The sequence below is a fragment of the Acinonyx jubatus genome, chromosome D1 (assembly GCF_027475565.1).
Source record: "Acinonyx jubatus isolate Ajub_Pintada_27869175 chromosome D1, VMU_Ajub_asm_v1.0, whole genome shotgun sequence".
Classification (NCBI taxonomy): Eukaryota; Metazoa; Chordata; class Mammalia; order Carnivora; family Felidae; genus Acinonyx; species Acinonyx jubatus.
Genome location: NC_069390.1, coordinates 90,348,444 through 90,375,541, shown reverse-complemented (window position 1 = coordinate 90,375,541; position 27,098 = coordinate 90,348,444). Strand labels below are relative to the sequence as shown.

General features: G+C 47.1%; 3 protein-coding genes across 13 annotated transcripts in view; 2 read left to right on the top strand and 1 right to left on the bottom strand.

The window, feature by feature from the left end:
* The window catches only part of FAM118B (family with sequence similarity 118 member B), a 47,074-nt gene extending 35,894 nt beyond the window's left edge, over positions 1 to 11,180 (top strand). Inside the window, exons 4-9 of one of the 6 annotated variants that reach the window (XR_008290578.1) lie at positions 909 to 1,136; positions 3,244 to 3,372; positions 3,944 to 4,229; positions 8,151 to 8,263; positions 10,327 to 10,383; positions 10,647 to 11,180. Coding sequence is in view for 3 of the 6 variants with exons in the window: in XM_053203899.1 (XP_053059874.1) it covers positions 909 to 1,136; positions 3,244 to 3,372; positions 3,944 to 4,229; positions 7,556 to 7,641 (729 nt within the window). In the remaining 3 variants the exon portion in view is untranslated. Of the gene's footprint in view, positions 1 to 908; positions 1,137 to 3,243; positions 3,373 to 3,943; positions 4,230 to 7,555; positions 7,770 to 8,150; positions 8,264 to 10,323; positions 10,384 to 10,646 lie in introns of those variants that run through there. The other 5 variants (XR_003413334.2, XR_008290579.1, XM_015072224.3 and 2 more) reach the window with 5 other exon arrangements.
* A 258-nt stretch (positions 11,181 to 11,438) lies between these two features.
* SRPRA (SRP receptor subunit alpha) lies at positions 11,439 to 17,429 on the bottom strand. Its single transcript, XM_015072221.3, has 14 exons — positions 17,183 to 17,429; positions 16,471 to 16,554; positions 16,033 to 16,196; positions 15,689 to 15,852; positions 15,287 to 15,446; positions 14,999 to 15,152; positions 14,683 to 14,774; positions 14,459 to 14,577; positions 14,239 to 14,325; positions 13,779 to 13,951; positions 13,479 to 13,692; positions 12,898 to 13,061; positions 12,712 to 12,810; positions 11,439 to 12,545 (listed from the first exon to the last, which is right to left on the bottom strand). Exons 1-14 carry the CDS (start codon positions 17,297 to 17,299, stop codon positions 12,417 to 12,419), a joined length of 1,920 nt encoding a protein of 639 aa, XP_014927707.2. The 5' UTR covers positions 17,300 to 17,429; the 3' UTR covers positions 11,439 to 12,416.
* A 199-nt stretch (positions 17,430 to 17,628) lies between these two features.
* FOXRED1 (FAD dependent oxidoreductase domain containing 1) lies at positions 17,629 to 25,424 on the top strand. 6 transcript variants are annotated; one of them, XM_053203894.1, is made up of 12 exons: positions 17,666 to 17,912; positions 19,718 to 19,938; positions 20,642 to 20,752; positions 21,017 to 21,135; positions 22,289 to 22,383; positions 22,663 to 22,764; positions 23,119 to 23,195; positions 23,381 to 23,541; positions 23,652 to 23,781; positions 24,003 to 24,107; positions 24,331 to 24,589; positions 25,289 to 25,424. In XM_053203894.1, the coding sequence occupies exons 1-11, from the start codon at positions 17,705 to 17,707 to the stop codon at positions 24,583 to 24,585; spliced, it is 1,584 nt and encodes a 527-aa protein (XP_053059869.1). In that variant the 5' UTR covers positions 17,666 to 17,704; the 3' UTR covers positions 24,586 to 24,589; positions 25,289 to 25,424. The 6 variants fall into 6 exon arrangements, with proteins under 6 accessions (XP_014927696.2, XP_053059869.1, XP_053059868.1 ...); XM_053203893.1 differs by lacking the exon at positions 25,289 to 25,424 and adding an exon at positions 24,678 to 24,976; XM_015072210.3 differs by lacking the exon at positions 25,289 to 25,424 and having other exon boundaries at positions 17,629 to 17,789; positions 24,331 to 24,976.
* The last annotated feature ends 1,674 nt before the right edge of the window (positions 25,425 to 27,098 follow it).

The following is a 27,098-nucleotide window of genomic DNA, read 5'->3' as shown; positions in this document are numbered from 1 at the left end:
CCTAGGTGGCTCAGTCGGTTAAGTGTCTGGTTAAGCATCTGACTTCGGCTCAGGTCATGATCTCACAGTTTGTGGGTTCTAGCCCAGCGTCGGGCTCTGTGCTGATGGCTCAGAGCCTGGAGCCTGCTTTGGATTCCGTCTCCCTTTTTCTCTGTCCCTCCCCCACTCGTGTTTTTTGTCTCTCTCTCTCTTTCTCTCTCTCTCTCTCTCTCTCTTTCTCTCTTTCTCTCTCTCAAAAATAATAAACATTAAAAAAAGTCTTTTTAATGAAAAAAATAATAAAAATTACAAAAAATAAAGCCACCTTCCTACCTGAGGTTTGTATTATAGTTCCTCATTAGTTCTTGACATTTACATACATTCAGAATGAACCTGGGAAAGCACTTATTCAGATAAACCATATGTAAAGAAGTAGGATGTCTTTTTTGAACTCATTAGTTTTGGTATTTTTAATAGTTGCAAAATGCATAATTTTGATAACCTTTTTTATACCCTAAGTATTTTTCCTAGCATACCTGTAAATGAATTCCTAAATTATACTAGGGGAAAAAAACAGGCAGAGAGAAAAGTAAGCAGTTTTTCTTAAATCTATAAGCATCTGTAAAAAGCACCCAGGATTAGAAAAAGAGACAGTAAACCACATTTTAGAGCTGTCTTTTAATCTATGAAAATGCTTATTTAGAGAACTTTTTTTTGCATATGATGTAATAGTACCGATCACTTATTATGTGCTAGGCATTGTGCTAAGCATTTGGCATGTATCATCCTATTTTTCTTATAACTCTTTGAGGTAGACAGTATTTTATCCTTATTTTAAGTACAGAGTGTTCTCTTCAAAAATTTGCTGTATAATTGTAATTAAAACAAAACACCTAGAATTAATTTTTCTCTTTCAAATCCCTCCCCAGAGAACTAGTAATGTTCGATCCACATTTTTCAAAGACTGTTTATATGAAGTATTTGATGACTTGGAGTCAAAGATGGAAGATTCTGGAAAACAACTCCTTCAGTCAGTTCTCCACCTGATGGAAAATGGAGCCCTCGTATTAACTACAAATTTTGATAATCTCCTGGAACTGTATGCAGCTGATCAGGGAAAACAACTCGAATCCCTTGACCTTACTGATGAGAAAAAGGTAAAAAGTAAAGGATTAGTCTCTTCTTTGGGCTAATGGGTTGTGTCTTCAGAAAAACTATTTTCTAGTTGGTATATTATACATTTACTGGTATTTATGTCAAGGTAGAAAGGAAGATTCTTGTCTTTGGTTGGATTTTTATTTTTTTGGTTTTTGAGATAAAATCAACATGAAGTAAAATGCACAGACCTTAAAAGTGTTCAGTTCTGTGAGTTTTGACAGTTTCACCAAATTTCAAAGCAAGGTTATAAAAAGTCATTAGAACTGTAAGATCTCTTTAATGTTTGCGAACATCAGGTGAGTGTAATACTGATTTAGATATCTTAGGATATATTCTTCATGACATTATTGGAAATGTATGAAAACTACTTTATGATGTCTGGAGAGCAACTTTCAAGCAAAGTGATAGCTGGGTTAAAGTTAATGTTCAGTGGAAACCTTGAGAGCCTTTTTTTTTATTACTATTAATATAGTTCATACTGTACCCAAGCCATTTACCATGATATTATGTTGATCTAGGTCAACTAATAAGATGAGGCTTTTTTCTTAGACTGGTCACTTGAATTTGTAATTTGAACTCTAGCACCAATAGGAGATTCTGTAGATACACCAACATTTACCTAATTGATGAAATACGGTGAAGCCATGAAAGGGAAAATATTTTTATCGCCATAAAAAGATGTCAGAGACATGATCAAAGAAGAAGGAAAAAACAAAGAAAAAACCAGGTTGTAAAATGCCACCAGGTTTCATGTGCCCTGCTTTGTATTTTTGTAATTTTCCTTCTACACTTTGTTTTCCAAGGAACCTGTCTTTGTGTCCAACCTAGAGCCCAATAACTAGAGTTTGGATAGAAAAGTGTTTCACCCACTGGCATTCATTGTCCCAGTACACTGTCTTTGCCAGAGAAGTAGCTGCAATATCATTCTTGAGATTTCTTGTGATTTTGCTGACCTTGAAGTCAGGTTTTGAAAGGAAATCAAATGTTAAGGCTAGTATCAGACTTGCTCTTTTCTTTCTCATTTAAATCTTGGAACCTCAAGATTTGCTTTGTATTTTTAGTTCACACGAGGGCCATATTGAAGTCTAGTGGTTAAAGCCATTGACTGGTAGTCAGAATGGGGCCTAGTGATACTCAGATTCAGTATCTCTCCGCCTGTTTACTATTTTTCCTAACCCATACCTAATTTCTCTAGAATGTTAAGAGAATAAAATTATGCTTTGTCAGGGTCTTGAGTAAATGGAACCATGGCATCCAGGTGGCTATTGTTATCATTGTCCCTAAGTGACTGTTCTTCATTGGTAACCTTTTAGGTAACTCAGGCGAGACCGAAGTGATTCTTGTGTTGCTTATCAGCTGCACAAGAACCACCCTAAACGCTGGAGCTTTAAACATTTTATTTGCACATGATAATGTGAATGAGTGATCTGAGCTGGGCTTAGAGGCTCAGTTTGGCAGTCCTGCTGGTTTTACCGGTTCCCCACATGGTTGCAGTCATCCGGGGGCTAGACTAAGGCTGGGTGGTGTCAGGTGGCCCTTGTTTCCATGTCTGGTGGTACAGGCAGTGGCTGGGCCACACATCTCTAGCGGGCTAGCCAAGGCTGCTTCACATGGTAGCTTGGGTTCCAAAAGCAGCAAAAGAGAAAGGAGACTCACGCCAACATTTTTCAAGTTGCTGCATGCATTGTGTTTGCTAACGCCACGTTGGCTGAAGCAGGCCAGTGGCTGGAGTAAGTGCGAAAAGGGACTACACAGGGCCTGGATACAAGGAGGCTTGATATCTTAGGGATCATTACTGAAACAGTCATCCATAGCTGTCATGTATATCACCAGTGGTAAAAGCCCTGTCATTTCTGCAACTGATGATAAGTAATACCTAATTTTTGATGGCTACTTTCAAAGAGAAATCGCCAGACGTGCTACTATCAGTCCTAACAGCCACACCTCAAATGGAAACTGAGGCCACATTGGGTTTTGTGTTCTTGCCCTGTGATATAAAGAGTTATGTCGGCAGCCTGATCCATCAAAACAGTCTCTTACCCATGGGGACCTTTAAGCAGGTGCTCAGCCCTGCCGACCTGGTTGAGCTATATTTGTGTTATATAGGTTCTAGAGTGGGCTCAGGAGAAGCGGAAGCTGAGCGTCTTACACATCCATGGAGTCTACACCAATCCTAGTGGCATTGTCCTGCACCCAGCAGGGTATCAGAATGTGCTCAGGAACACTGAAGTTATGGTGAGTAGTGCTGATCTTGCTGGTCTCAAGAAGGCCTTCCTGGGAAACCTCTACATATACTGTTGGTCTTCATGGGATGACATTTTCCCTATGAGTTAAAACTGGAAGTTCAGACATTCTTTCTGTGCTTCTTAGCTTGTGGTTGTGCAGGCCATCTTAGGAATTTTGGAACGTCTCTTCAGGTATCAAGCCATAGGGTTTTACTTTATTCCTCATTGACAGCCAGCAGATGGCACTCTGTCATTGGCATCATCCTTGCATACAAAGACTACATTATTACCCTTCTTCATCCTTTGGTTTGTTAAAGTATTAATAACCCTCTCTCTGCCAAAAACAATTTATGTACCTTTTTGCTGACCAATCACTCCTAGAACATACATTCGTCATCAACTTACAGGAATATACAGGATCAGACTCCTTTGTGGAATGAATATACCTTCTTAAATTTTCATTGAGTGATCATCACAGGCTCTAAATGTAGTAGTTGTGAGCCTGTTGACTTTTTTGTTTTTGACATGCCTTGCGTGTGTCTTCACAGTGTCATTTAATATGTTGTTTCTTTTCCTACAAGAGAGAGATTCAGAAACTGTATGAGAACAAGTCATTTCTTTTCCTGGGCTGTGGCTGGACTGTGGATGATACCACTTTCCAAGCCCTTTTTCTGGAGGCTGTGAAGCATAAATCTGACTTAGAACATTTCATGCTGGTTCGGAGAGGAGATGTGGATGAGTTCAAGAAGCTTCGAGAAAACATGCTGGACAAAGGAATTAAGGTCATCTCCTATGGAAATGAATATGCTGATCTCCCAGAATATTTCAGGCGACTGACATGTGAGATCTCCACGAGGGGTAGATCAGGTAAGATGTATTTTGACACTGAGAATAACAGCTTCTTTTATGTATTTGTGATGAGTAAAATCATTACCAACACAAGGACTATAATCCCAACCATATTATGAAGGGAGATCATGGTTAGTCTTTGCGTTAGACTAAGCTGCCATTTAGATATTAGGAAAGTGGACCAAGACATAGTCAAGCAGTTTAATATAGAAGTGGGAAGAATAAAAAAATCAGCCTAATTGTCAGTGAAATGCAATTAAAATTTAGATTGCAGGGCGCCTAGATGGCTCAGTCAGTTAAGTGTCCGACTCTTGGTTTTGGCTCTCAGGTCGTGACCTCATGGTCTCATGAGTTCAGGCCCCACATTCTGGCTCTGTGCTGTGCTGGCAGTGCAAAGCCTGCTTAGGATTCTTACCTTCTCTCTGTCCCTCCCCCAACTCATGCTGTCTCTGTCTCTCTCAAATAAACTTTAAAAAAAAAAAAAATAGGGGCACCTGGGTGGCTCAGTCCATTAAGCGTCTGCTTTCCTCAGGTGACATGATCTCATGGTTTATGGGTTCGAGCCCTGCATCGTAAGCCCAGAGCCTGGAGCCTGTTTGGGATTCTGTCTGTCCTTCTCTCTCTGCCCCTCCCCCATTCGTGCTCTGCCTCTGTCTCTCTCACAAGTAAACATTAAAAAAAAGTTTTTTAATAAAAAAGTAAAATAATAAAATTTAGATTTCGAAATCAAAAAGAATGATAGATAACTCAGTTTTGGCTACAGCTATGAGGAAAGAAATGTATTCACATCATGTTGGTGGGAAGGTAAAATTAGTACAGCTTTTCTGGAGGGGAAGTTTTGGAATATTGCTCAAAATTTAAAAACTTTTGACCTAGAAATCCCACTTGATGCAGTTTATCTTACATACTTCTCCTAAGGAGATAATTAGACAATTGCACAGTTATACTACATAATTGCATAGAGATAACAGGTGCGGGAATGTAATCAGTTTTGAATATAATGGCCAAAAAAAAAAAAAAAAAGGAAGCAACCTAAAATATCCCAGTTAATATGGAATTTGCAAATACATCAGCATTTTTTAATTGATGAAACACAAGCCATAAGAGGGAAAATTTTGTTGCCCAAAAAGACATCAGACACCTAATACTGTGCATAAAGAACAGCAGGTTGTAGAATGCCATGGTCCGTCCTATTCATACAGAATTGTAGATGTATTCTATTTTTGTTTGTGTCTGTATTGAGAAATATCTGGAATGATGTTTATTAAATTAACTGTGGTTTCTTTTTGGGGTAGGATTTAAGGTGTTTCTTTTTTAGTATTTTTCTGTTAGCATTTCCAACAGTGATTATGTATTATCTTCACAAATAGAAAAAACACCTAAAATATTATTTGGAAACTGTTATGGTGGTATTAAATATAGAGGTTAGTGGTACCACTCGTTATTTTATCTCCAGCTTTTTTTTTTTTTTTAAGTTTATTTATTTTTAGAGGAAGAGAGAGCGAGTGAGCACGCATGCCCATAGGTGCAGGAGCGGGGCAGAGAGAGAGGGACAGAGAATCCAGGAACCCCTGCCTCCAGGTTCTGACAAAGCTAAATGGGGATAAAAGGTTTGGTTTATTAATGGCTCCAGACAAGCTCCCAGGACCCTACAAAATGCAGAATTTTTTGGTATCAGCTAAATTGGAGAATGCTTTTTAAAACTTTGCTGTTGTGGGGCGCCTGGGTGGCTCAGTCTCAGTCAAGTGTCTGACTCTTGATTTCAGCTCAGGTCATGATCTCGGGGTTATGGGATCATCAAGCTCTGCTTTGGGCTCCTTGCTGAGCCTGGAGCCTGCTGAAGATTCTCTCCTTCTGCCCCTCTTCCCCACTCATGTACACTCTCTCTCTCTAAAATAAAAATCCCACAAACAACCCACTTTGCTGTTGTATGTAGTATATATTCTGAAAAGTGTATGTTAATATATATTTTCATTGTCAATCTGAATGCATCTTAGGGGACCTAAGAAAGTACAGGTAATTTAATATAGAGAGGAATTTTCCTAAATCTGATATTCCCTGATTTCTTTTCTGAATCACATTGTTGCAAGTGGAATTCTCCTATAATGAGAATTCCACAAGCTCTTAGATATCAATGGCTATGCTTTGATGGAACCAGATTTGTAAAAGGCATCACCATAACTGAACACCAAAAACGATATCAACCCTTTTTCCCAAAGACTTTAGAACTGTCCCGCCTCTTTTTTTTTTTTTTTTTTTAAGTTTACTTATTTTGAGAGAGAGAGTGTGGGGAAAGGTCAGAGAGATGGTGGGGGGGGAGAATCCCAAGCAGGCTCCACACTGTCAGCACAGAGCCCAATGTGGGGCTTGAACCCACAAACTGTGAGATCATGACCTGAGCTGAAACCAAGAGTTGGATGCTTAACAGACTGAGTCACCCAAGTGCCCCCAGAAAACCTTTTTTTAATGTTTTTATTTTAATTCCAGTTATATTAGTTTCACATGTACAATATAGCAATTCATCACTTTCGTGCGTCACCTGGTGCTCACCGCCACACATGCATTCCTTAATCCCCATCATCTGTTTACCCATTCCCTCACCCACCTTTCCTCTGGTAACTCTAAGTTGGCTCTCTGTAGTTAAGAATCTGTTTTGTGATTTGTCTCTCTCTCTTTTTTTCCTCCTTTGTTCATTTTTTGTTTCTTAAGTTACACAGGTGAGATCCTATGGTATTTGTCCTTTCTCTGACTTATTTTGCTTAGCATTGTACTATCCAGCTTCATGCATGTCATTGCTAATGGCAAGATTTCATTCTTTTTTATGGCTGAGTACTATTCCAGCGCGCACACACACACACACACTCACATCTTTATCCATTCATCAAGTGATAGACACTTGGGCTGTTTCCATTTCCTGGCTATTGTAAATACTCCTGCTACAAACAGGGGTGCATGTATCCCTTGGAATTAGTGTTTTTATATTCTTTGGGTAAATATCCAATAGTGTGATTGCTGGGTCATAGGGTAGTTCTATTTTTAACTTTTTGAGGACCCTCTATACTGTTTTCCACAGTGTGTGTGCCAGTTTGCATTCCTACCACAGTGCACAAGGGTTCTTTTTCTCTACATTCTCGCCAACACCAGTTGTTTCTTATGTTGTTGATTTTAGCCAATATGACAGGTGTGAGGTGATAGCTCATTGTAGTTTTGATTTGTTTTTCCCTGATGGTAAGTGATGGTGAACATCTTTTCATGTATCTGTTGGCCATCTATAGGTCTTCTTTGGAGAAATGTCTGTTCATGTCTTCTGTTTTTTGTTTTAATTTGTTTGTTTGTTTATTTAGTTTTTGAGAGAGAGAGAAAGAGCGCGAGTGGCGGAGGGGCAGAGAGAGAGGGAAACACAGAATTGGAAGCAAGTTCCAGGCTCTGAGCTGTCAGCACAGAGCCCGATGCAGGGCTCGAACTTGCGGACTGTGAGATCATGACCTGAGCTGAAGTCGGATGCTCACCTGACTGAGCCACCCAGGCACCCCTTCTGCTGGTTTTTTAATTGGATTATTGGCGGGGGGCGGGGGGGGGGGCGTGTTGGGGTGTGTTGAGTTTTATTAGTTCTTTATATATTTTGGATACTAAGCCTTTATCAGATAGGTTATTTGCAGATATCTTCTCCTGCATTTAGTAGGTTGCCTTTTAGTTTTGCGGATTGTTTCATTTGCTGTGCAGAAGCTTTTTATTTTGATGTAGTCCCAATATTTTATTTTTGCTTTTGTTTCCCTTGCCTCAGGAGACATATGTAGAAAAAAATTGCTACGACCAATGTCAAAGAGGTTACTGCCTGTGCTCTTTTGTAGGATTTTTTATGGTTTTTAGAAAATCCTTTCAAAAGACAAACCTTTGGGTTTGTCTCTTGTGAAAAACAATTTGCTATTCTTTCTTTAGGGATGCATTTTCTGCTGTCCTGCCATGCTTCAGATTCTTCTGTTGTTGGCCCACACTTAGGACTTTTCAGTAGGCTTTTCCACTGAGCATATTGTATTGTCATCAAACAAGAGGTACCTACCCAAGCTCTCCATATTTCTCTTGATCTGCATTTTGAGACCTTCTACCCAGGGATGATGCTAAAATTAAAAGCAATAACAAAATCCCCCTGTTCAGCTGTTCCTGTTAAACAAAATCTTTTCTTGACAAACATCATTAGAAGTGTTGTAGAGTGGCACAAATCCTGTTAGCTACATGGGCTTCCTCCCAAAGGGGCTTTCCCCAAAGTTATCACTCAGTTGGGCATTCTGAACTTCCAAAAATGAAGGATTCTCAGTATGAGATATTTATTCGAGTGGTCAGCTTGAGTTTGTGATTTGAAATCGAGCAGAGTAGTTTTAGGTTAAAAACATTATTTCATTTTGAGACCAGTCAAGCTTATCTTCCATGCTTGGTTATGATTTGCGTTTTTGTAGATACATCCTAATAAGAGGTCTTTTGCTGTTAACACTGAAATTTGCTATGTTCCTGGCATTGTGCTGTGTACTTGATTTTGCATAGTGAAAGTTACTTGAATTCAAATGATTCTGTAGGACCTAGTACATTCATTTCAGAAAAATCAAGTAATGGGGAAGGAAAAAATAATTCTTTTATAATTCATTATTGTAATACAAGCAGTTATTTTGGTATATTTCCAATTAACAATTTTCCCTGTGGATTTTTTCATAGCTGTAAACGAAGTATACATAGTCTTGGTACATTTTTTATTCAGTGGTACATCTCATACATTTTCCCACATGGCTAGTTTTCATAACCACTATTTTTAATGACTCTGTTATACTCCAGTGTGGATGTTAGTTTGCCTAATTTTTGCCCTGTGTTAGCCATCTTCTACTTTTTTCTAGTTTTTTTTTCTATTGTAAGTACTGTTATGGTGAATTATATGTTCATCCTTGCAAGTTTTCCTTAGGATGGGTTCTCAGTATAATTACTAGTCAAAGGGAATGAGAATTTTGGTGGTCGATAACTGTTGCTAAAGTTTTTTTTTAACATAAGTAGGGGAGACAGGATTTGGGGCGGGGGAGACTCTTAAGCAGGCTCCACACTCAGCATGGAGCCTGACACGGGGCTCGAACCCACAACCCTGGGATCATGACCTGAGCTGATATCAAGAGTTGGACGCTCAACTGAGCAGGCATCCCTCTAAAGTTCTTTTTAAGATGGGGGAATATCAATACTAATTTGTATGTGTGAGTGTTTTTATTTATTTATACTCTAAATGGTCATAATTCTGACTAGGGTTTTCTTCCATGTGTTCAAACTTTTTTCCTGCGCTATTATCTATCTCAGGGCTGTCCAATAGAATTTTCTGCAGTGATAGAAATATTCTGTTATCTTCCCTGTCCAGTATTGTAACCACATGCCACATGTGGCTGTTGAGCATTTGAAATGTGGTTAGTGTGACTAAGGAACAGAATTTCTAACATAAAAGTGTATAGCCACGTGTGGCCAACAGCACCTTACTGGACAGCTCAGATTTAACTCATTTTGTGTTGTCAGAGCGTCTGCTCCTTTTCACTCTTCTACTTGGTTGAGTTTGCTCACTTGCATGCTGCTCCCCATCTCCATCCCTGGATTTTTACCTAAACTTGGCCTTTTTGAGGAGTTAGGGACAACATGCACACTTTGCCCATTTAATGTTTTCTTTACAGACAGCGTTAGTGCAGACTTACTGCTGCCCTTATTTGATGTAGTCTGAAGACTAATCCAGTTCATTCTCTCCACCTCCTTTATCTTCCTCTGTGATATGGTCATTACTAAATACTGCCATTCTTGTTAGACCATATGGTTTTATTCCCCATTAGTTGCTTGGTTTTCTTTCTACTATTAAGAGTTGGGGTTCTGGGTGGCTCAGTTGCTTGAGCATCTCTTGATTTAGGCTCAGGTCATGATCCCAGGGTCATGGAATTGAGCCCCGCATTGGGCTCCACACAGCATGGAGCCTGCTTGGGATTCTCTCCCTCTCTTTGCCCCGTCTCCCATTCACATGCTCTCTAAAATAAAAAAAAAAAATTTTTTTTTTAAAGTTTTGGCTTCCCAGTCTAATGCTGATTCTGATGTGCATTCTGTTTAGCAGGGATGGTGAGAGAAGGTCAGCTCAATGGCTCGTCCACAGCACACAGTGAAATAAGAGGTATACTATTTCCTGGTCTGTTTGTCAGTTTTCTTGGCAGAAAATGTTTTCCTGGGGTTTGGTTAAGACCTTGGAGAATGACTTCTCTCTCCTACCTGTTAAGGAGTCTGTATTTTCCTATCGAGTCTATCACAAGATTCCTAGTATCTGTGATGTCTTGTCTTCTGACGGGTTAAGCTGGACTTAAATATTTATCTGCAGCTTTAGATGTACACATCAGTTTTGTGAGACTTCATTTTCTTTTCTTTTCTTTCTTTCCACAGACTGTAGAACATGAGAGGGCTAGAGAGCTCATCACCATTAGACCAAACCGTCAGGCCTGACTGTGGAGAGTATTTAACAAGTAAACTTACAAGAACCCAACACAGCTCCGTGGAAGTACCAAAACCCAGCGGTTGAAGGTTGGGGGTGGGGGAGAGTTGGGGGTAGGGGGTGTTCCAGCTCAATCCTTCATGCCCACTGGTTCTTGATCTTCTGCGTCCTATTCCAGTTCAAGAATCCCCAAGTGACAGTGGGACCCAATGCAGCTCCCCCACCCCTGGGTGGACATGCCTGTGTCCACACAGCAGGTCAGTGCAACACCTCCACTGACCGTGGCTACAGCCCTGCATGAAGGACTTGGGATCTGGATGCCGTGGGACCACCATGGCCCTTGTTGCAGTTTTGTACTCTATACTTGGTTTTTCAATTAAGCTCAATGGCTTTTTTAAAACATGACTCGAAGCTCTAGTTTTCTAGACCTTTTACAGTGTACAGTATTTTACATAACTGAGCTGTATTAAAAGCTTGTTCATTTACTTCCCAGGGCCCTGGCTCTACTTTTAGAGTCCCTTTAGAAAACAAACCTGCAGAGGCATTAGAGGAGCCTAGTTTTTGTCCCTTAATTTAAAAGTGCTCTCCTTTCACATTGAGGTGGGTGATCTTGTTCTCTGGACAACCATTCGTTACCAATTCTTGTTTTATTTCCCTTCGTACTACAAGGCCCAGAACCATAGTTAGCGTGATGTGAGATCTTAGCTTTAAGTCCTATGTAAAAGAATTCCGAGACATAAAAGGCAATTTATTTATGAAATTTATTTTCTTATATAAATTATGTATTTCTCTGGGCAGACAGCCTTCACCTTATTGCACTAATAGCACATCTGTAATACCAAGCTACAGGACAAGTCTTAACAAGAGGTTTGTATTCTTCAATGTAGCACTTGTCTACCAGGCACTGTAGAGAGAAAGAAGAGGAAAAGGCAGGATCCGCTCAAGTGGAGAGTGGGGTGGGGGAGAGGGGCAACTCGTCTACCCTTCTGACAGTTGGTTTTCTCCCAGGAAAGGGAACATGCAAAGCTTACATCTGGTGTTTGGGAGCGGGTAAGAGTTGGAAGGCTGAGAAGCCCAGTGCAGCACTACAGCTCAGCTCCCTTTAATTTTGAGAAGCAGGAACTCCTTTCGTTCATTTGTAACAACTCACTCTGGCCTCTGCTGATGCTTTGAGGAAACAATGGGGATGGGGTCATCATCAGAATTAGCAGCAATTAAGAACAGGCCATACTCTGCCACAGTGTGATGGGTATCATCTTGGTCCCCAGGGACCTGAAAGCTATGTATCCAAGGGAGAACCCAGATTTGGCTCTGGAAGTCTCTTAACCTATTCGAGCTGGGACTTCAGACTGCTCGTTGTGCTCAGACATCCCTGTGACAGTACGAATTAGCAAAGCTCTGATGTTGGCTCTGCCGACCGCTGGCCAGAGCTATAGTGAGGCTGAGTGTGTAGGCAGAGTGAAGGGAATGCCTAGGGGGTGGGGGTGGGGGGCTGTCAGGGAAGGGGGTGATGGGCAGTGACTGTAACATGATTAGGCCCTCCTTGCAGGTGGAGGCTGGGCTGCCAGGGAGTGGGGCAGGGGAGCTGCAGCCCCTGGAGCTCCCCTCACCCTGCCTCTGTACTCCACTGAAGAGAAGTCGCTCACATACTCTAAAGCACATTTTTGATGCAGGGGGCGCTTTGGGGGGAAGCAGTGATTTGGTTTTAGGCAAGAGCCACATTAAGCCTTCATGAGGGCAGCCACCACAGCCTTGGCGTTGAGACTGCGTAGGTCACAGTAGGTCTGGCCAGTGCCCACAAAGACGATGGGTTTGCTTGTGATGTAGGTCATAGAAATAGCAGCTCCCACCTGAAGTGGAGAAAGGGGATACCCAATCAACTCAAGGCCGCTTCTTTTTACCCCCTCAGTAATAGGAATCTTTGGAGCCAACAACATACCCTAATAGCATCAGCTCCCTTGTAAAGGCTGCCCTTCCTGCCCCCATCTCACTCTATTCTGTATCATCCGTATTTACCTTGTCATCAATGGTATCAAATTTGGTAAGGACGATGCCATCAATGAGCCGAGGTGTTTGAGCCATAGAATGGTCAGCCAAGGCTCTGTTGAATTTGACCTGTAAGGGAGAAACATGATATAACTGTAAGAAGCACCCAACTGTCCAAAGATAAGGCTGGGAAAAGAACTAGGCCCTAGCCCTCACCAGCTGGTCCACGGCCTCATTGCCTACTAAGGCCTCCCCCACAAACAGCACCAAGTCGGGTGTGTTGACAGTAATGAGCTTAGCCAGGGCAGTCATCAGAGGGGCATTGTCTTGCATGCGGCCAGCTGTGTCCACCAGCACCACATCAAAGCCTTGGTTACGTGCTAAAGAGAAAAAAGTGGTCAACTCAAGACATCTGGAATATCCTGTTCATTCCCAGCTTTCTCTCAAGAAGTCATAACCTGGCTGTATTAAAAGCCTATGTGTTTACTTTCTTGGGCTCTGGATCTGGCTGTAAGGTTATATGAGCAAAAAAACTATTCTGTGCTTGGCAATCAAGAACATTCAGGAAAAGATGGCAACAGGATAGAGGAGAGCAAACAGGTTTCTTTGGTGGGAATGTATTTTGCCTGTAGCTAGTACTCCTGTTACCCAAGGCAGAACACTGCAAGTTCCCAATCCTGACTTGTTACAGAGCAGTAAGTTGGTAGGAGGGTAACCCTGACCTTCTGCCAATCCCAAGGAAACCCAAGGAGGAACGGGGCCCACACAAGCTCCCCCACGCTTTCTCTGCGCCATACCAAAGGCAATCGCTTCCATGGCGATTCCAGCAGCGTCCTTGCCGTAGCCCTTTTCAAACAACTGCACCATAGTGCGGCCACCGTGATTCTCTGGGGGGTGTAGGGCACTCAAACGCCGGGTGTGTGTACGCAGCTGCTCCACGGCCCCGGCACGAAATGTGTCACAGGCCGCAATGAGGACACTGAAGCCATTCTCTAACAGCCAGAAAGAAATCTGTGGAAAAAAAGCAAAGAAACCAGTCATCTAGAACGAGAATTGCTAAGACATGGAGAGTGAAGAAAATGGGGAGCTCTACTGACCTTGGCAAGATTAGTAGACTTCCCCACTCCATTAACACCGCAGAAGGTGACAACGTAAGGGCGCTGATGACGCTGGGCATCCATGATATCCCGCAGCATGTCAACACGACGCTGTGGCTGCAGAATCTGTACCAGCGACTCCTGTAGGGCTTGCTTTACTGTGGAAGTCACCGCTAAAAAGGGAGGTGGATCCATGAAACCCAAGGAACGTACTCGAAGAACACCCAACACCTAAGGGAGCTGGGACCTTGTCCCAGGAATCCACACCATAAGTGATCGTGTTCCAAGCACTTAAACTCATTTAGTTGTGATAACTCTTAAAGTCTAAGTTCTGTAATAGCCGTTTAGAGGTGAAGGAGTTTGCCAGAAGCCATACATCTAGCAAGAAAGGAGAACAATGCTCTTCACCTCCTAGTAAGTGTAATCCCTTGAGCACTTTCTGGTTTAGGGAGATACTTACTGCTGAATGTCCCCATCACCTTCCCTTCCAACTTGTTGGCCACAGATTCACAGAGCTGGACTGCAATGTCTGCTGCCACATTCTTAGCTGGAGAGACAGGAACAGGTGTGAGTGCCACGTCCACAGTAAACAACCCGTGGTACAGCTGAGAGTTCTAGGTGGTTCTACTCTCCACCATCTCTGTCCCGTACACACGAGTCCACCTGTTCTCACAACTTACCAATGAGATGATCACGCATCTTGTCCAGCACAGATTCCATGTCTGCACGACTCAAGCTCTTGGACCCCACAAGGCCCTTCAGCATCCCAAACATGCCACCCAGAGTTCCCTTGGTAGCACTGCAGGCACAGGAAGTGATGGATATGTATAAAGCCAGCGGGCAGGAATGAAGTTTCATCTGTTCTGGAGCCATACCTCCCACTCTCCACCTGAAATTCCCCTACCTAGGTTTGGTGGAGTTTTGAGTGGCCCCCTCATCCTCTGAGCTGCTGCAGTCCAGATCCTGAAGCTGCCCCCCAGGCCCAGTACCTCGAATCTGGAGGGTACAGGGAAAGGAGTAAGAGGGGATCAGGAACTCTCGAGAGCTGAAGGGGAAGAAGCCCAGGATTTACCCTATCCTCATTCCATCTCTGATTTGGAAAACTCCAAATGTAACCCACCCCTTCATTCAAAGCAACCAAAGGTACTACCCTCCTAGTCTCTACCTCCTCCCCAAATGCTTACTAATGGTAACTCTCACTGGCCCCTATTGCCTCTTACCAAGTTGATATCCTCAGGTGGGGCAACCTCAGGGGCTCCGTTGGTGGTGGGGGTGCTATAATCCAAGACTTCCTTGTTTGCACAGCCACCCAGAGCCCACACCCGGGGTGCTTTTTTGCCCTTCTCCTTTGGAGCATCTGATTTCATGGACTTGCTGTAAAGGGTTACAGCACAAAGGGTTACGGTGAAGTAGGAAAGGAAACATCCACTCAAGAACCAGGGATAAGCGCTCCCTTGCCCCCACTGTGGCTAGATAACAACATTTGTGGTGAAAGTTAGAATGCTCACCTGGACTTCTCCATACCTCTCCCATGCTTCTGAATGAATTCCTCTCGCTTCCTACGTATCAGCTCTTCTTTGGAAAGTTCTACCCCATTCTCAGGCCCCACCAGGAGACCTGACTTTTCAGCAGGGACAGCTTTGCTGGTAACCAAAGGGCCATCAGAACCTGTTAGGAGAAAACTCATTGGAGAAAAACAACCAAATTCCTACAATGGGAAATAAAGTCTTCCAAGTCCTTAAGAGGAAACTAGGGGCAAACACCTTGGGGATCACAAGGACGGGATGATTAGGTGATGGGCATCTGAGCAAGGGAGGTAAGCAACGACCAAGGGAAAGATGAAACAATTTCAGTCCATACTATCACATTAACTTTTCATGCCCTGCTATGTCCAAGGAGCTCAAACTCACTCTCCTTCTTGGCCCCCTTGTTTTTTTTGCTGTTCTTTGCTTTTTCTTTGGGTTTTTCACCCCGTGTCTCAATCATGGACCTCACAGGTTTCTTGGCCTTTTCAGAATCTTCAAATTTCTTCATGGTTGTGGGAGCACGGATCTTACTGCTCTCCTCTGCTTCACTAGAAAGAAGAGAATGATCAAAGTCCAGAGAAAGGACCCTCACACCAAGAGGCCAGTTACAACTGGACAGCAAATTCTGTGTGTTCTGATAAACAATTTACTCCCCTGGAACCGCCCTCAGGAAGGAAGGGAGATTATCAGGTCATGGAAATCAACTGTGCAGAGGGGAGGCCTCTCACCGAAGGAGCCGCAGGAAGTCATTTTGGAAATCAAAAGTGCCATTCAATAGACTTAAAGCACTTTGCTGTTGGATCTCTGTACGGTACTTGTCCCGAAACAGCCGGTGCACATCATCTATCAATTTGTCTACATACGTCAGCGTTAGGATCTTCTGAAAACCAACCTGTTCAGAGAGAGAAACAGAGCCAACAGATCTGCTTACAAGCCAGCTCACTCCAGGCCTCCAGAGACTGGCTCAGTGGCCTGGCACGTTTCCCCGACCTGAGGGGCAGCCAAGGTCTCTGCCTGGGCTCAGGAGCGTCTTCCCTTTCCCCCTCCACTGTCTGTCTGTCTTCTCAGTTACTTCACCGTATACACTGGGCTCAATTAATGAGGGTTCTCTTAATCAGGATTAAAGAAAAGTGTAATCATTATCCTTCTAAAATAGCCCCACTTACCACAAACACCAGCTCAAACTGGTTGTCCAATTTGTACTTGAGTGTGAGTGCCTCATGGGTGAAGGAGTTGTTACCTCCCCTTTCCTGGAAGAAAAAAAAAAAAAGTAGAGTTCAGACTACCCAGAAAACCCAGACTTGCGCCCCTCAAGGATCACCTATGGGAAAGAACCAGACACTTCCCTCAAAGTCAAACCTGTCGTCCCCAGGACAAGAGGATGCTGGGACACTGCTCTCTAGCAGCATCCCATCAGGGAGAAAAGGAGGTGCCAAGTTGGGGGGAGGGGGACGGTTAAGAGGAAAAGAGGTTAGAGGGAAAGACACGTGGGAGCCAGAAGAGAGAATCACACCATCAGATTTACTAGCAGCTATACGCTATTTACAGCTTTTTAAAAGCGTTTTTCCATTATCTCGCCCAGCACCCAGCCTTCGACACAACAGAAAATTAAGTTGCTAGGGGGTCAATGGAGGGAACTATGGGAAATCTCAAGAGACGCCGGGATTCGGCTAGAGTCCCAGAGACGGAGGGGGAGGGGGCGTCGCAAAGTTGCTAGAGGTCCCAGGGGAGCGGGAAAGAGAAGCGGAATACTGGCAATGAGTGAGTGGCCAGTTTGGGGTAGGCGGAGAAGGTGGGAGGAGGGCGTGGGATCAGTTGAAGGGGCTATGGACCAGTTCTGAGGTCGAGCCCGTAGTTCTGATCCCGAGGGGGCTATACCTGCAGCAGCACAGAACGAATCAACGCATTAACGGGCCCGGTGCATGAGTCACTCACGCCCTGGAAGCACCAGAGCACAAGCCCGCCTTTGGAGAAAATGGTGAAGAAGTCGAGCATGGCGGCAGCGGGAAAGGAGCCGGGGCCGGCGCCGGGAACTCAGGCCGCGATCACCGCCGCTTCCTGCTGCGCCAAGCTCGGGACACGTCACACCAGCGGTCCCGGAAACCGGCTCAGCCGCACTTCCGCTCCGAGCTGCTGTGTTCTTTCTCCGCCTCCGCCCGAGGGCGCGCAACACTGACGCAGGCGCCAGGCTCGCCAATGGCGGGTGGGGGCGGACCTGGGCGGGGCTCTCAGAGAGGACGGCCTACAGGGCGGAGGGGCGTGGCCCTCAGGACCCGCTGGCCAATGGGCGCGCTCGTCTGAACGGCCTGCGGCGCGGAGAAGTGACGGCAGAGTGGGGCTGGCGTCGGGAGGTGGGGTGGGGTGGGGGGGTCGCCCAGAGGGCCTGGGCTCTGAGTGGTCATGCTTCGCAGGACGTTGCTTTTGGGCTTGTGCCGGGGCCCCTTGGGCCGGGGTCTAGGCACACACAGAGGAGGCTCTATTCTGGGTAAAGTTGAGGGCCGCGGAGGGTATCGTGGTTCTTGGATGGCCCCAAGCTCCAGCTCTGTGACCTTCCGGACTCAGGACCCGGCCCACGATGTAAAGACAGTGGGTCGGCTGGGAGGAGGGGGTACGCTTTCCTGCCGGAGCTTGTAAAGGCTGGGCTTCCCAGGAAGCCCCTGTCAGGTGACAAATTCCAGATCGTTCTATGCCTCAGTTTACCACCAGCATAACAGAGAGCCAGGTTGATTGGTTGCAGAGCTAGCTGTGCCTTAAAGTCCTGCTCGCGTGCAGGATGCTGCACTTAGCGTGTGGCTGTTAAGGAGGGAAGAGAAAGAAGGTTCAGTGTGTGGCCTGGAATGCAGCCGGAGAGTGAAGACTTCAATAGACCAGTTCAAGACTGGATAGAATCCAACTTGGACAAATGCCCTGCACTGCTAGTCCCGAAGCTAGTGTAACTGGAGAAGTACAGTGAGCAGATGGGAACTGAGATCAGCCTTGATGGATATCGTTTACTGGCTCAGGGAAGGTGTGTGTTCCAGGTTGCGGAGAACCCAGCGAAAATTAGAAGTATTGGTTTTGTGCAAGAATCTAACAAAAGCCACGTAGGTAGAGAGCAGAGATAGGAAACGTAGTGTGGATGGGTGAGGTAAGCCTAGATCAAAGAAAGATTCCAACATTGCCGAGAAGAGTTTGAATTTTGTATTGGAGTCGGTGAGACGACTTGGAGATTTGTGTGTTAGGTGTGAAAGATGAAAGGATTCATTGATTCAAGGCACTGATGGCGTACCAGGTTCTGTGCTAGGCTGAAGACTCATTGGTGAAGAAGGTAGGCATAGTACCATATGAAGCAATGACACTTGAACTCAAAATTGCAGATGTGTTGCATGAGGTAATGAGACCATGTGACAGGAGATTCTGACAGTCCGCAGAGTCAGGAAAGACTTCCCTGAGAAAAATGAGAACTGAGCTGAAAGCGAAAAGAAGCAAGGAGTTAACCAGGCAAAGAAGCGGACACGGTTTCAAAGTCGAGAGAACACCTGTGTAGATTCCCTGCCACCATCGAGGTGTCGAAGGGGGCAGAGTGGGGGAGTGGGGAGAGAAAAAGGTAAACCAGAGCCAGAGTGTGCTGTGCCTCATCCATGTTGAAGATCTTGGACTTTTATTCTTAGAGTAATGGAAAACCACTGGAAGGTTTTAAGCAGGAGAGTATGTGATTGAATTAGTGCTTAGAAAATATTCTAGCTGTGATGCAAAAGAGTCAGGTGGTAAGAGGAGGATTAGTGGGAACAGTAAGGCTTTTGGGTTAGTCCAGGTGAGAGGTCATGGTAGTTTGGGCTAAGGTGGTGGTGGCGGAGATGGGGAGGAAAGGGGGACCGATTGGAGAGATCTTTAGGAGGCAAAGACATCAGGACTTGACAATAAATAGGACGTGAATGTAGCTTTGTCGGTGGTGACGGATATCCAGGATAAGGTGCCACTCAGAGGTATCATGCTTCAGAGGACACTGCTGCTTGGAGTGTGCCAGGACCTATTGGTCCAGGAGCCTGGAACCCTCCTCTCCGAGAGGAGAGGGAAATGCAGTTGAATATATGAGCCTGTGATTCAAGGGAAAGAGCAGTCTGCACAGGAGATAAGCACGCGTAAGTCACCTGGCCTAGGGAGAGAGTATAGAGTGTTCTTTTTGAGAAGTTGAATCTTGCAGTGCTGGGCATGATGCGTGAGACGGGAAGAGAGCCTGATGGCACACAGACCACATGGCGAAGCTGTGGAATACTGCTGGGTGCAGGCTGACCTTATGAGAGGGGATGACCGTGGGAACAGCCAGATCAGTGTCCGTTTCCGTTTAGCCAACCTTCTCCTGTGCCCATCCTCTAACCCCCTACCACCTGTAAAGAAAATGTATGGCCTTCTGACCATAACTGCGTCCCACAGACCGAGATGGAAAGATGTCCGAGATCAAGAAGAAGATCCAGTCAATCCTTCCCGGCGGGGACTGGAATCCACTGTACGACACCAGCTACCTGCCCCCTGAGGGCTCGGATGTGGTGATTGTGGGTGGTGGGGTGCTTGGCCTGTCCGTGGCCTATTGGCTGAAGAAGTTGGAGAAGCCACGAGGTGCCATTCGAGTGCTGGTGGTGGAACGGGACCACACGGTGAGGTGTGGGGTAGAGCAGTGTCATGACTGGGGCACGGACTCCTATTTTATTAAGGGGCAAGGGGAGGGGAAGGGAGGAAAGACTTCGATCTTTGGAGGTCTAAAGGGCAGGGACTGTACTCTGACTCTTGTTGAGAAACAGTCCCGGGTTCTTCCTTCAAATTAGAGACTTTGGCCATAGAGTTTTTGCTTGTAAAAGCACATTTCACAATGTCAGATCTTTTGGGCGCCCACAGGTCCATCTGAGAGCCTGCATTCCGGCTGGAATCAACACAAACAGCTATCCCCTCCCCCTTCCAGGTTCCTTTACTTCTGAGTTTTTGCACTTTAGTTCCGATTAGCCATTGAGAGTTAGCCACGAATCTTACTAGTTTGGTCATATTCCTCTATTTTCCAATTAGTAGATGAAGTGTTAATCTCCTGCCCTTGGACTTCAAGGCCATTACCGTTTTGTGCCACAGTGCCCAGCCCTTTTAGATGACTGGCTCTCTCTGCTCTGCACATCTGCTAAGAAGGATTTTAATAATTGTTGTCCTCTTTGGGTGCTGGTTGACTTGCATACAGGTTTATCCACCTCAACTCCTCTTAGATTATAAACGTGCAAGTAGGACCCCCCATTACCCCTAGGGGCTTCCGTTCCAGTATTCTGCTCCCAGGTGACAGGGTACTGGTCTCCCTCAGTTACTTTTGTCTTTCCACAGTATTCCCGGGCCTCCACTGTGCTTTCCGTGGGCGGGATTCGTCAGCAGTTCTCGGTGCCTGAGAACGTCCAGCTCTCCCTCTTTTCAGTTGACTTTCTACGGAACATCAATGTATGTGCAAAGAGATTTGGGGGCTGGGGTGGTGAGCACTCTTTTCGCCCAGAGAGAGGAGCAGCCCAGTTGGCCAGGGGGATCAGGGAGCGGAAGCAGTTCGGGCCACTAGGAGTTGGAACCACCAGTTTTCTCCCCAGTGGTGGTACCCAGAGGGGCGCTTCTCTGAGCCCTGGGAGCTGTTGGTGAGGAGGCCAGGAAAGCTCTCCCTCCTTTAAATCAGCTTCTCTAAAGAACTTTTTTTTTTTCTTTGCGCACACACAGGAGTACCTGGCTGTAGCTGATGACCCTCCCCTGGACATCCAGTTCAACCCATCAGGTTATCTCTTGCTGGCTTCAGAAAAGGGTGCTGCCATCATGGAGAACAACGTGAAGGTGCAGAGGTGGGTGGGGTGCCTGGCACGACCACCCAGCTGCTGCTCAGCTGTGTGCGTGTAGCAAGCTCTGACACCAAGTTAGGAACTGAGAAACCCGGTGGGGCGGGGATGGGGAGGGGGGTTGATGAGATAGGTCCCTGCTGTGTAGGAGCTCTGACAGGAGTCTGTCAGGAAGCACAGACACATGCAGACCTCCAGTACCCTGTGCTAAGTGCTCGAACATGGATACAGACAACACACTGCTGCGGCGGTTCCTAAATCGGCCAGATCACAAAAACCACCCGGGAAATCCCAGACCTAATAAGCCAGAGCCTCTAGGGAAGGGCCCAGGAATCTGCAGACTTTTCCTGCAAGGGCCAGATAGTACACATTTTAGGCTTCGGGGGCCATATGGACTCTGCTGCCATCATTCAGCTTTGTAGTCGAAACAGAAGCAGCCAGGGACAAGATATAGGCAAAAATAGAAATGAATCAGTGTGACTCAGGTACAAAATGCAGCAGGCTGGTTGGGGCAAGCCCTCTCCTAAGTGCGTCTCGTGATCGGTCAGGAGCATGTGTCTATAACAGTCTTGCGGGTCTTACTAGGGACATCGGGTAATGTCCCAGATGCAGTAGTTATTCATTTAGTCACCAAGACATCCCCATTTCACATGTGGGTAAACCGAGGCACAAGGTAGCTAGCAAGTGGTGGCACTGGGATCTGAACCAGGCAGTCGGGCTTGCGAGTGTGTTGTTTTAGGGTCTGCGTTGCTGCCTTTTGAGGACAGTGTCCCATAGGAGATAATTGTGCTAGTGAGCAGGACTGTACTAGAAGGTAGACAGGAAGGTCATTCCAGGCAGAAGGGAAGGAGACAAGCGGAAGGGACACAGTGGTCTGCCCTGTTGTGAAAGGATACAGGATAGTTAGGGGATGTCAGGGAGTTTAGTGTGGTCAAAGGGATACCAGGGGGTAGGAAAGGAAAGAGGGGTCAGCTGAAGAGCCATGACTAGGACGCTTGGCCTTTACACGTTCAACAGGGAGGAAAACTTGGGGGTTTGGGGCAGAGAAGTTACGTGAATGAATTGGAATCCCCACTTGTGGAGTCGGGGTCCATACTTTGCCTTCTCTGCACAGTCCTCGCCTCTGACACACAGGCACACAGTCGCGCATTTCTCTCAGGCAGGAAGGAGCCAAAGTTTGCCTGATGTCTCCTGAGCAGCTTCGGAACAAATTTCCCTGGATAAACACAGAGGGCGTGGCTTTGGCATCTTATGGTAAAACGTGCTTGCAGAGGGGATCAGGGGTTGAGGGGCACCTCAACGTTGGAAGTCTCAGCATCCTGTAACCTGCCTCTAGAAGCAGTGCTTCCCCCCGGGCCAGCAGAGCCTCCCTCGGACCCTGCTAGCTCTCTGTCCTTCCACAGGATTTCACTCTGGTACACTTGGTCAACGTGAACCTTCCCTGGCTTCCCTAAAGAGGAGTTGGGGGCACAGGAAATCCAACAGGAGAGGAGGGTCCTAATCCCACCTCCTGAGTCCTCTTTCTTATCACAGGGATGGAGCACGAAGGTTGGTTTGACCCCTGGTGTCTGCTCCAGGGGCTTCGGCGAAAGGTCCAGTCCATGGGGGTCCTCTTCTGCCGCGGAGAGGTGACACGTGAGTCTGAGGCCCCGTGCCCACTGCTCCTTTCCTCTGCCAGCTGGGGCACAGGCCTAGATGGGGTCTTATCTTCACTCACGGGCTAAGCACGGGTTGGTGGGGAATGGGGTTCTCCCTGCGGCCTGGTCCTGAGCATCCTGACTCCAGCTCCTAAGTAGGCTTTCTCAGGACTTGTGTTGCACGTGAAGGTTTCAGCTTGCTCCCATTTTGCATGCAGTCAAGGTCATCTTGGTTACCCCATATCTGTTTGCGGGAAAGCTCCGGTCTTCCAGGTTGCTTTCCTAATGAAGTGCACGGAATCCCAGTCTCGTCTTCTTCAGGCCTCAGGCGCTTCTTTTCTTTTTCCTGCAGGTTTCGTGTCTTCGTCTAACCTCATGAAGACTGCAAGTGGGGAAGAAGTGAATTTGAAAAGGATCCACGAAGTTCATGTAAGTTGCCAGTCTGTGCATCTTCCTTACCAAAGTGCAAGGGTGGAAAAGGTAACGGCTGTCATTTTGGTCTTTCTCTACCCACTTCCAGTCTGGGTAAACTAAGGCTCGGGAAGAAATGTACCTCTCACAGGGCCCGGTATGTGGGCCAGGCCCTCCTTCCCCTCCCCTTCTGGTGCCTTCAGGTGAAGATAGACCAAAGCCTGGAGTACCAGCCCGTGGAATGTGCCATAGTGGTCAACGCAGCAGGGGCCTGGTCTGGCCAGGTTGCAGAGCTGGCTGGCATTGGGAACGGGCCACCTGGCACCCTCCAGGGCACCAAGCTACCTGTGGAGCTGAGAAAAAGGTAACTTCCCTCAGGGCAGCTGAGGAGGTCGGTGAGAGAGGGAAAGAAGCAATGTAAGAGTTTGGTAAATGTGCTGGGAAGGGGATTTCCTAACCTGCTGGTTGTGGCAGGTACGTGTACTTGTGGCACTGCCCCCAGGGACCAGGCCTGGAGACCCCGTTCGTTATAGACCCCAGTGGAACCTATTTCCGCCGAGAAGGATTAGGCCATAACTACCTGGGTGGCTGTAGCCCCACTGAGGTAAGCTAAGCAGGGTTGGGGTGCTGGACAGGGGACATAGGCCACTGTCATCGAAGAGTCAGGCTTCTTGGACGGCCCAGCGCTCTCACTGACGTTGAGCCTCCTCTGGGTTTGAACTGGGATCTTTTCTCCCCATCCCCTCCTACTGAGGGGCTCAGTGAGGTCTGGGTCAGCCCTTGTGTCCCAGGCAACATCAGCCATGTCCCCACCTCTCACTGTAGGAGGAGGAACCGGATCCAGGGAACCTGGAGGTGGACCATGATTTCTTCCAGGACAGGGTGTGGCCCCCTTTGGCCCAGAGGGTACCGGCTTTTGAAACTCTGAAGGTAACAGGAGACCCATGAGCCTGGAGCACCTGGGTCGGCTTGGAAAGCTTGTCCACTGCCACTCGCCCTCTGCCTCACAACTGCTAAGGACTCTTGGTCTAGGGACCCATCCCACTGACCCCTCGGGGGCCGGAAGAGGGTGCCGCGTCTGTCCCCAGAGCAGGAGTGAGGGTGGCACGTGTCGGCACCTTCCCAGGCACACCTGTGTCTTGTACACCCGCAGGTTCGGAGCGCTTGGGCCGGCTATTACGACTACAACACCTTTGACCAGAATGGCGTGGTGGGTCCTCACCCACTGGTCATCAACATGTATTTTGCCACGGGCTTCAGCGGCCACGGGCTCCAGCAGGCCCCTGCCGTGGGGCGAGCTGTGGCGGAGATGGTGCTGGAGGGCCACTTCCAGACCATCAACCTGAGCTCCTTCCTCTTTAGCCGCTTTTACTCGGGAGAGAAGGTCCAGGAGCACAACATCATCTGAGCCTGTAAGCTCTTCGCTGGGCCCCCCCGCCCTGTCCGCCCCCCCCCCCCCCCCCCCCCCCGTGGCCTCCCTACACTCTCCTGTCCCTACAGGGCTGGGCGGGCAGGCCGACTATGGGCTGTGAGGCCCAGGCCAACAGAGAGTGTTGGAGGGGGAGACCCCAGGACTGACGGCCCAGGCTGAGGCCACCCGCCAAGGCAGTGCAGCCGGACAGAATACCTGAGCACGTGGCCCAAGACTGCCTTCTTCCTGGTACTGAGCCAGCAAGATCACCTATGCCCCTCTTGGCAGGCTACCCCGGAGCCCGGGCAGGGAGCCTTCCAGGGCGGCTGGTACAGATTTAGTGACCATTTACCTACTCATCAATCAATAAATGTTATTACTCTTTCCAGTCAGTCTTCTGCCCCTTCTCCTTTGACCTCATAGCAGTTGCTTCTGAAGCACCGGTAGCCTTTGGTTCCAGGCTGCACGGCCTTCCCCTCCCGGCAGCATTCTCCCGTCCTAGGTGTAGGCAGCTTGTTGGCAAACTAGTGCCTTCCCTTCCTGAGTTGCTGCAGAGGGAAGGGATGGTTCATTCCTTTATTCAGCATTTTTTCGGCTCCAACTCTCGGCCAGGCCCAGGGCTACATATCAGAGATCTACCACCAGGCGGGGCATCCTCTGCATCCTCACTGGAGCGTTCTTATCTGTGCCCGCCCCACAGCCCAGAGCAGACCAAGTGCAGTCCCTGCAGTGCCAGGAAGAAGCGCAGGTCACGGACACCTCATCTCAGCTGTGTCTCCACAGAGCTCCCCCGGGGAAGCCGACCTCTGAGCTGAACCTATAGGATGAGCGGTTGAACACAGTGAAGGCACAGCAGGGACCGGGGGTGGGGTGGGGACCGCAGGCTGTGGGGAAGATTGTATACAAATGCCCAGGACCAAGACTTCGCAGGATTCGAGGGAGGATAAGTGATGTCCTGGCTAGATCATGGAGTGAAGAGGGGTAGTAAGGAGTAGGGCAGGGCCAGGGGCTGAAGAGCCAGGTGTGGAGCTCAGGCTGTATTCCGTGGGCTTTCTGTAGGGAAGTGACATGCTCAGATTTTCCTTTTTTTTTTTTTTTTTTTTTTTTGAGTTTATTTTTTTATTTTGAGAGAGAGGGAGAAAGTATGCACATGAGTAGGGAAGGGGCAGAGCGGTGGAGAGGGAGAGACAGAGAGAGAGAATCCCAAGCAGGCTCTGCACTGACAGCTCAGGAACCGTGAGATCATGTCCAGAGCTGAAATCGTGAGTCAGCAGTTTCACCAACTGAGCCACTCGGGCGCCGCAGATTTTCCTTTCAGAAAAATCACTCTGACTGCCTTGTGGAGAACAGATTGTGGTATCAAAGCAGGAGGCCAGATGGGAGGCTTTGCTGCAGTCCATGTGGCAGAAACAATAGTGCCCACGCTGTCACTGCAAGAAGCTTGTGTATCCAAAGAGGTGACAGTAGTAACAAGAAACGGGGTCAAGCATGACACTCAGGCATCTGGCTTGGACAACTAGATGTATATCTTGCTTTCGTAGAGGTGAAGGATGCCAGGGAGGAGCCGTGTGGGAGACAAAATGAAGCAGTTTGAGACCTGTCGAGTCAAAGGTGCCTGGTAGGGGTGTCTAATGAGGAGTTGAGTTTATTGTCATGGCACTCAGGATGATCCAGGCTGCAAACACCATGGAAGAGAAGGGCATCACCCCCACGAGGGGAGAAGAGTAGGGAACCAAGGGGGACACTGGACACTGACGTTTAAGGGATGAACCAAAGGAGAGGAAGCTGAAGAGGTGGCCAGAGAGGCAGGAAAAAAGCCAGGAGCATGAGGTATCATGGGAACCTAGAAGGAATGGGCGATGATACCCACGCACGTGCACTGGCTGGATCGGTACCAAGTAGGTCAGTGGGAACCTGAGGGAGAGCAGTTCTGGGAAGAAGGTGGGGTTTGAGGTGACAGCTGTCCAGAAGGGAGAAGCGGGTGGGAGCAGAAATATCTAGGAAAGTGTTCATTCCCCCTGAAAAGCAGCCTTTGGGGAGAAGAAGGAAACACAAGAGATGGACGTGACTGATTATCGATTGTGTAAGGGAGAGAGGCCAGGGGAGATGCCAGTGAGGTAACAGGAGGAGCCCCTATGGGGGTGGGGGACAGCCAGGACTGATCAGGTGAGCAAAAGAGGAAGAGCCACCAGTGCTGAAAGACAGGAAGGAACTTGGCCAGGGGCACAAGGCAGTGACAACTCAGGCCAAACCCAACATCTGTGTTAACCCTGTAAGCAAGCCTTGTCAGGTGCCTGATATTCACTCCCCCTTCCTTCGGTACAAATACCCCCATCTATGGGTCAGAAGGAAAATGGGCTTCATCTGACTCCTCACCCCGAAGCGACATCAAGATGACAAATACTGTACTTATTTATTAAGAACACATTGATGAATCCTCCATACTTCCACAGGTCGTTTTTTTTTTTTAATTTTTTTAAACGGTTATTTATTATTGAGAGACACAGAGA

What these genes read in the sequence shown, in the direction of transcription:
- SRPRA (XM_015072221.3), bottom strand. Translation starts at nt 17,299, where the DNA reads ATGCTCGACTTCTTCACCATTTTCTCCAAAGGCGGGCTTGTGCTCTGG. An exon ending in AGTTTGAGCTGGTGTTTGTG is followed by an intron (nt 16,197 to 16,470) that starts GTAAGTGGGGCT and finishes CTCTCTGAACAG; the next exon opens with GTTGGTTTTCAGAAGATCCT. An exon ending in GGTGATGGGGACATTCAGCA is followed by an intron (nt 13,952 to 14,238) that starts GTAAGTATCTCC and finishes CTCCCTTTTTAG; the next exon opens with CGGTGACTTCCACAGTAAAG.
- FOXRED1 (XM_053203894.1), top strand. Translation starts at nt 17,705, where the DNA reads ATGCTTCGCAGGACGTTGCTTTTGGGCTTGTGCCGGGGCCCCTTGGGC. An exon ending in ACTTTCTACGGAACATCAAT is followed by an intron (nt 20,753 to 21,016) that starts GTATGTGCAAAG and finishes GCGCACACACAG; the next exon opens with GAGTACCTGGCTGTAGCTGA. An exon ending in AAAGGATCCACGAAGTTCAT is followed by an intron (nt 23,196 to 23,380) that starts GTAAGTTGCCAG and finishes TGGTGCCTTCAG; the next exon opens with GTGAAGATAGACCAAAGCCT.